The sequence below is a fragment of the Octopus bimaculoides genome, chromosome 15 (assembly GCF_001194135.2).
Source record: "Octopus bimaculoides isolate UCB-OBI-ISO-001 chromosome 15, ASM119413v2, whole genome shotgun sequence".
In the NCBI taxonomy this organism is placed as follows: domain Eukaryota; kingdom Metazoa; phylum Mollusca; class Cephalopoda; order Octopoda; family Octopodidae; genus Octopus; species Octopus bimaculoides.
The window spans coordinates 53314523-53323255 of NC_068995.1; the positions used below are offsets into that span (position 1 = coordinate 53314523).

The 8733-nt window shown below is 36.4% G+C and overlaps 1 protein-coding gene across 1 annotated transcript in view; it reads left to right on the forward strand.

Annotated features, from left to right (window-relative positions):
- Positions 1-8727, forward strand: part of LOC106878168 (dual serine/threonine and tyrosine protein kinase) — a 28822-nt gene extending 20095 nt beyond the window's left edge. Inside the window, exons 5-13 of the mRNA XM_014927308.2 lie at positions 1086-1168; positions 1699-1782; positions 2589-2686; positions 4806-5014; positions 5549-5705; positions 6085-6240; positions 6714-6804; positions 7534-7783; positions 7968-8727. Of these exons, the coding sequence (XP_014782794.1) occupies positions 1086-1168; positions 1699-1782; positions 2589-2686; positions 4806-5014; positions 5549-5705; positions 6085-6240; positions 6714-6804; positions 7534-7783; positions 7968-8200 (1361 nt within the window). The 3' untranslated portion in view covers positions 8201-8727. The remainder of the gene's footprint in view (positions 1-1085; positions 1169-1698; positions 1783-2588; positions 2687-4805; positions 5015-5548; positions 5706-6084; positions 6241-6713; positions 6805-7533; positions 7784-7967) is intronic.
- The last annotated feature ends 6 nt before the right edge of the window (positions 8728-8733 follow it).

The window sequence follows — 8733 nt, forward strand, 5'->3', positions numbered from 1 at the left end:
ATTTTGTAGAAAATAAGGTTTTGTTCCTTCACCATAATTAAAGTTAAGAACCGGTTTTGCATTACTCATTACTAGGAGCCCTAGTAATATGTTTTCCCCCTAGCAATATGTCTATTTTTCAGCCCTTAGCATGATGAACAATGCAAAACCGGTTCTTACTTTGTTGAAAGAACAAAACCTTATTTTGTACAAAATGATATATCTTTATTATTATGACTTTAAATACATTCATTAATCCTGTAAAACAAATCTTCTGTGTTTTTTCATCTTTTCTCTTTCTGTATATATCCAACCACATGTGTTTTGCCACTAAAATATTTTCTACCTGATGTGTGTGTGTGTGTGTGTGTGTCTGTATGTATGTATTACCTAAATTTTATAGTATTAAATATCTGTCATGGCTGATCTTACCAATCAGTTTCGTGATACACCCTCCAGCCTTCATCAGGTGTCTTGCGGAATTTAGAACCTGGGTTCTCATTCCTAAAGTATTTTTCGATATCATTATTATTATTATTATTATTATTATTATTATCATTATTATTATTATTATTGTTATTATTATTCAGGTCACTGCCTGGAATCAAACTCAGAATCTTGGGGTTAGTAGCCTGTGCTCTTAACCCCAAGATTCCGAGTAATAATAATAATAATAATAACATCGAAAAATACCTTAGGAATGAGAATCCAGGTTCAAAATATCCCCAAGACACCTGATGAAGGATGGAGGGTATATTAGCCGAGATGTGTTAACAACAAACAAGATGAGGACAAATATCCGTCAAATGTAAATAATGTACATAATTCCTCATCTCTTAAATATAGAACTGTATTATATAACCTTATGCTCATCAGAAATAGCCCATATGGAAGGAAATATGGTGATTTGTAAGATCAGCTGCGATGGATATTTAATACTATAAAATTCAGATGATATACCCATTCTACTGACATATACAAGTGCATCTTGTCCCTGACTTATGGTCTCTTTAGATGACTCACACACATATATATTCACACACACATAAACACACGCACACACAAGTGTATATGGTGATGATAATGATAGTACTACTATCGTGCAGGAACATTGACGAGGACATTGGAAAACCTGGAAACAGATTCTGAATTTGCTGATGGTGCCCGAACTACAGATGCTTTAAAACAGGTAATTATTCCATATTTTTGTAGCAGTGATTTGAAACCAAACCACTAGTTAACCAGTTAGACACCACAACCGAAACACACTGGTTTCACATGATCAGTCTATTAAGCAACCAATCAACATCAAGTTACGACATGATTTAATCTTTTAGAATGTTCCTCTTGTACTCTAAAAGAACCGCTTTTGGCTATAATTCATTGCATAATGTTGGGGAGTTGCTGCTGCTGCTAACTCAAACACCAGGCGATCCAAAATGGCAGGATCTATGTAAACGCACATTTCTTTGACTGTATTGTGCTGAAGAAGGGCCGTTGTGCTTGAAATATAACGATTTTTTTTAAAGCTTTCTACATTGTTACAAGCTTTGTTTATTTCTCATTTTATTTTTCTAAAAGCATTATCTTTGTTTTCATTCTCCTTCTTTGGTTTCAGCTATTGTACTGTTGCCATGCTGGAGCACCTACCATTCGTTAATTGTCTCAAGTGAAAACCCATGCATTTTAAAATTTTTTATCTTGTTCTTCTCTCCATAGATAATGAATGCTGCCTACCATGTCCAAATTACCTTTGAATCCAGTTCGTCATTCATGCGGTTATTTTTAGAGAAGATGAAGCAGGTAAAATTTATTTATTTTCACTGTCATCATAAATCATCACCATCATTATCACCACCACCATCATCACTACCACCATCATCATCACCATTACCATCATCATCACCATTACCATCATCATCATCATCATGACATGCAACTTGCCTGGCCCAGTAAGTCATATCGGCTTGTCTCATCTGTGCATGTCACAATTACAGATACACTTTTATTCGTTTCAGTCATTTGACTGTGGCCATGCTGGAGCACCGGCTTTAGTCGAGCAAATCGACCCCAGGACTTATTCTTTGTAAGCCTAGTACTTATTCAGTTGGTCTCTTTTCACCGAACTGTTAAGTTACAGGGACATAAACACACTAACATCAATTATCAAGTAATGATGGTGGGGACAAACACACACACACAGAATACATACATACATACATACATATATATATATATGTAGATGTATGACGGGCTTCTTTCAGTTTCCATCTACCAAATCCACTCACAAAGCTTTGGTCAGCCCAAGGCTATAGTAGAAGACACTTGCCCAAGGTGCCGCGCAGTGGGACGGAATCTGGAACCATGCGATTACCACACAGCCACACCTGTGCCTCTGATAACAAATCATGTTTTGCATTCAAAATCCACTGAGGTTGACTTTGCCCCTTTTATTCTGTTTGGGGTCGATGAAATAAGTACCGGTTAAATACAGGGGTTGATGTAATCAAACTAATTCCGTCTCCTGAAATTGCTGGCTTTGTGCCAAATTTTGAAACCCTTATTTATTCTGAGTCCTAACCTTATCTTTGAATATATTTATATTTCAGTTGATTTTATTGGTACCCTGGAAGACACCGCCCCGTATTGATCTTGCCTGGAAAAACCGAGCTGCTGTGGAGATCTTAAACAATTTATGCCAAAGCCGGTTTGTTCTTCTTTAATCATTTCATTTTCTACATTTTATTTGGTTTGAAAGACATAGAAGGAACTAATATCTCCATAGATTTATAGCAACCTCAAGCCTTGTGAGTGAAAATCAGGAAACAGAAATTGTATGGAAGCCCATCAGAAGGGCTTACCATTGTAGCTGTTGTTAGGTTAAGGACTTGATTCGGTCTCAGAATGTCAAGATCGTTCTCTCTTCCCTATTTAGTCTCAGTAGCTCTGCAAAACAAGGGCAATAGATAGTAGCTTTTCTTCTTTAATTGTATTGAAAATGGTAGAATTAACTCCACTTAGGTGCCTTTACCAAGATATTTCTAGCTGTGACCAGCCTGTCTTTTACCAGACTTGGTTTACTGACGACCACTTTGTCTAACTTCTCCTTTTCTTTTTTTTTTTAAGATGGTAAGCTGTGATTTGTAGATGTGACTATCATTTCTAGCAGACCAAGCGACTACTGGAATCGGTTCAATCTGTTCTACACATCCTTTTCCTTCTCTTCCCCTTCCTCTTCCTTTTCTTTATCTTCCACCTTTTCCTCTTCTCTCCCCATTCCCTCCACTTCTTCGTGTTTCCTCCACTTTTTCCTTCTTTACCTCTTCTCCACCCCCACTTCCTCCTTTTCCTTTTCATCCTCCTCTTTCTCTTCCTCTTTGCTCTGTATTCAATTTTATGCCTAACAAACAAAACAGTTTTAGAAATAACAGACTAATCTCCTTCAAACCACACCAAAATCAGTCTCAAAAGCAGAAAGAACTGATTAGCAATGTAGAAGCTTCTGGGGAAAGTCATGGTGGGAGAGTCTTTGATAATAAGTGTGTTGGATCATGGCTGACCTAGAAAGGCTTTACATGGTTGATTGAGTCAGTAGAAGTTGGAATTAAATCTTCCTCAAATCACATTGAAATGGTCCTAAAATTGGGAAGAACTCATTTGACAATGGCTTCTTCGAAATTCAAAACAAAAGAATTGTTAAGAACGAACATAAGTCTGCTTGACCAGAAATGTAAAGGGGCTGAGAAACAGCATTATTTATTGACAGTTTGACAAGAGGCTGGTAAGTTTAGGGGCTGCACCAGACTCCATTGTATATATATATATATATAATATATGTATGTATATGCATGTGTTCTATGAATGCGAATGTCTCATTATATATTGCCATTACTTGGCATTTTATAAAACTGTTGTTCTCCTGCGTAGGCTTCTCACTGACATTTAACAAACCAGGCAAGACTGACACAAGCTATGTTTAATTGAACGATCAAAAATGTGTTCAGCATTTCTCTCTCTCAAAAGCATGTCTCTCTCTCTCTCTGCTCTGCTCTTCTTTGTCTGTCTCTCCCTCTGTTCTTTGTCACTCTCTCTCTTTCTTCCCTTTTCATATTTGGTTGAATTATGTCTGTGAGCATTTTCATGTGAAGATCTAGGTAGGAATCTTTGTGTCTGTTATAACTTAACTAACTGTAATATACTTCTCCTTCTCTCTCATTGTATATATATATATATATATGCATATATATATATATATATATATATATATATATATATAAGTGTGCGTGTGTTTGGATATACTCTTACTCTTTACTCTTTTACTTGTTTCAGTCATTTGGCTGCGGCCATCCTGGAGCACCGCATTTAGTCGAGCAAATCGACCCCAGGACTTATTCTTTGTAAGCCTAGTACTTATCCTATCAGTCTCTTTTGCCAAACCGCTAAGTTACAGGGATGTAAATACACCAGCATCGGTTCCATATTATTTCCATTCACAAGGCATTGGTCAGTCTTAGGCCCCAGAAGAAGAGACTTACCCTCAGTGCCATGCTATGAAATAATACTTGAAAGCACGTGGCTACAAAGTGAGTTCCTTGTCCACGTAGTGAAGCTCTTGTGTGTGTGTGTTAACATGTCTGTGTACAAGCAAGTCTGTTGGTATCAAAAAAGTTATTTTATATACAATTATTGCCCCCTAGACAAGAAAGAAATCAATGAACCAGAGATCAATAACTTGTCTCTTGACTTCTCAGTCAATAATTAAGAGGTATATAGTTGTTGTGTGAAAATATGAATTGACCATAAGATAGATTTAATTTTTCTCACAGGTTAGCAAAGAGTATTTCATCACAAATAAAGGAACGGTTGAAAAAATCCCACACGACATTCCTGACAGCTTTGAGACAGCTTGAGCACAAACATGTCAACCGAATGGATAAGATTGAAGTCTCTCGGATTCGAGTTAGAAAAATACATGCTCCAAAAGTTGCCAAGTTGGCACTGGAAAGTTCATCGTTAAAAGATAATGCTTTCTATGGTAAGAAAAATTTATTACTTTATTGCATGGCTATGGGGTTGAGAAGTTTGCCTCCCTACTACATGGTCTTGGGTTCAATCCCACTCGCTGGCAACTGAGTGTTTTCTACTATAGCCATGGGTCGAGGAAATGAAAAATAAAAAGGAGCTAGGAGTGGGTTGTGGGGAGCAGATGCCAAGGAACAGTAGAAGGGATTCAATGTGAAGAGTAGGGAGGAGGCAAATGGTATCATTTACAGCACCTGATTGAGTACTACTGCAGCAGATTGATGGATATTAAAAAGAAATCATAATGGTAATAATCTAAAACTACAAAAAAAAATGGTTGATGGTCTGCATTGATAATGATTTAAAATAGAATTTGTTACTCAGATGAAGAGCAACGACCCAAAATGTTAGCTTCTCTTTTTGGTTTTTTTAATCTTTGTTTTGTCTTACCTTTTTTTAGATTTGATGATGAAATTCTTGATAAAAAAAGAAATTATAAAAGACATTTCCATTTCTATTCACAATTTCCCTTTTGTAATTTAACCAGGGATTCCTCAAATGGGTCGTGAAGTAGGGCGAGGCCAGTACGGTGTTGTATATTCCTGTAATTCTTGGGGAAATTATTCTCCATGTGCCATCAAATCTGTAATCCCTCCTGATGAAAAACATTGGAATGACTTGGCCATGGAACTATTTTATGCCAAGTAAGAAACATTTTTATATTTACCTTTGTGTTACTTTTCAATCTGTGTGTGGGTGTGTTTGTGCCCCATTACCACCACCATCATTTGACAGCTGGTGTTGGTTTGTTTATGTCACCGTGAATTAGTAGTTCGGCCAATGGAATAATTACCAGACTTTGAAATTAATTACTGAGGTCAATTTGTTCAACTGAATTCTTCAAGGCAGTGCCCCAGCATGGCCATAGTTCAATTACTGAAACAAGTAGTGATTACAGAATTATCCTTCTGTAATGTCAGATGAATCCAGGAATGAGGTGTGTGTGTGTGTGTGGTGGAGGGAATCAAGCCATTATAATGAGACGCAATAATTTATACTTCTTTCTGTGACTAATTTTGACAGAAATATTCCGGAACATGATCGTATCGTATCCATCCGTGGTTCTGTGATAGACTATATGTACTGTGGCGGATTATCTCCAGCTGTCTTGCTAATAATGGATCGGTTACAGCGAGATTTACACACAGCCATTAAGCAGCACCTAGACTGGTTAAGTCGGTAAGTTTCTTAATATTATTTCATGTTTCTTTTTTTAGGCATTGATTTTATGATCCTCTCACAAAACATCTGTTCCTTTCCAGCATAAGATACTCCTCCTTGCCTTGCGTGCCACAAGGCAATGCCACCAGTGCTGGTGGCACAAAATACTCCTAATACACTCCAAGTGTTTAGTACTTGATTTTGAACAGCAACAACACAGAGCTTAAGAGGACTCATTAGTCTTGCTATCAGCCTTTCTTTCAAAAAAAAAAGAAAAGAAAAACACATTCGTATGCCAACAGAAGTAAAAACTAATATTTTGGGTAGTTCCTCTTCATCAGAGATGCTTGTATTTATTTCTTATTTGTTTATACTTACATAACTAATTCATACAGATGTAGTTAAACCGTCATTATCTTAACCATCATAATGACTCATTATTATTATCATCATCATTATTATTATTATTTTTATTTTTTTTATTTTTGTAGATTGCAAGTTGCCATTGATGTAGTTGAAGGAATCCGTTACCTTCACAGTCAAGGTTTGGTGCACAGAGATATAAAGATGAAAAATGTTCTGGTAAGTTCTTCCTTTTGCTGTCAGCAATTGGACAATAAGAAATATCTTTTTATGAGAGTTACAATACATGCAGCAACTCTCTACATGTCTCCTCTTATTCAGTTTAGTCCATAGAAAGATAGAATGGACTAAAGAGAAGTGGAGGAGACACATGGGATGGAGAATTGCTGAAGAGGTCACAGGGTGTGTGATGAAAGATTTTCAGACAATAGATACATATAAAATGTTTCTTTTTATTTGGTGGGTGAGGTTCTAGAAAAATTTTAACCTCCAAAAAATTGAAGTTACTTTAACACACTAACTACCAGATCTACTGCTGAAGGTTCATTGCAAACTTCACACAACTGCCATGTGCATCACTGGTGTTACATTTTCAGAATTTGAGAAAATATTTTGTTCTGTATTTTTGACATGAGTTTGAGGATATTTAAATCGTGCATGGACAGGATGCCGAATGCATTTTTGCCGAAGGATGAGAAACCAAAGCCAAGAAGTTGAATGGATACAATGCTGAACGGTTGTGAGGGTTCGGCCAAGTGAAATACGAACCAAAGAGGGTCTACTGGAAAAAAAATAAAAAATGGTTGAGAACCACTACTTTAAATGATTGAATTTAGAGAAACCTATCTTTTTGACAAAAATTTTTTTATTTCTTTTCACCATTTTTTCCACTCTAAACTTACCTTAATTAATTCGATGACATTTTCTCTTTTATTTCTTTTTAATTAGCTTGACAAACAGAATCGTGGTAAATTAACTGATCTTGGATTTTGCAAACCAGAGGCAATGATGAGCGGCAGTATTGTTGGCACACCCATACATATGGCACCAGAGCTATTTACTGGTCGATACGACAATAGCGTTGATATTTATGCTTTTGGCATCCTGTTTTGGTATATCTGTTCTGGTAAGGTTCAACTACCAGTGGCATTTGATGACTGTGCAAGCAAAGACCATCTCTGGCATGCTGTTAAACGAGGTAATTCTTCATTCTATCTAACTCTTTCTAACTTCATATATTTTCCCTGTCTCTTCTCTCCCTTATGTTGTCTACTGTTACTACAACTGCTGCTACTCTTTTGTATTACCAAACTACTGTATATCATATCCAAGAGATATGGCTTTTAATTACTTATGCATTTCTTCAACATTTTTAATTTCAGGTTTACGTCCTGAGAAGCTAAAAGCATTCAGTTCTGAATGTTGGAACATTATGCAACAATGCTGGCACTCGGAGCCATCGATGCGGCCTCTCTTAGGGGTTGTTGAAAGTAAACTACGCACCATTCAACAACTGGCATGGAACAATTTTGATAAGGTCAACCCGACTGACATCCCTTCCAAAAGTCAACCCATCACAACCAAATGGTTCTCGAGAGCCAAAACACCAACTTAATGTTTGTCGAGTGTGTATGTGTCAGAGAGAGAGTGAGAGAGAGAGACGTTTTACAGATATATTTTCACGTGTTTATTTTAAATTGGAACCGACAGGGTAACCATTACATTGTTGATCAACCTATTAAAACTAACGCTCATATCTCCTTGAATCACACCTTATTGCCTAAAAAAGGAGGTAATATATCATAGATCGGAGTACACAGTGCCTGATAAATAGACTGAATAGCCATGTCTGGAACGTCGTAGGACATAATTCTGCTCGGTTAGAGCTGGCCTGTGGCTTAAAAAATTACAAAAAAAAAAAAAGTCCAGAACTACATAAACCCAGCATGAGTGACCTCCCTTGCCACACTTGTTACTAGCAAAATGGTTGTGATCACATATTTTACAAAATATTTTTAATACACAATTCCAAATTTATATATATATATATGTATTTTTTTGGAGATTTTTTTACATCATTTACTGAGAAAATTTACAGTGAAAAAATAAATTTTTTGGGATGAATGAATATTATGAATTTACCTGTTT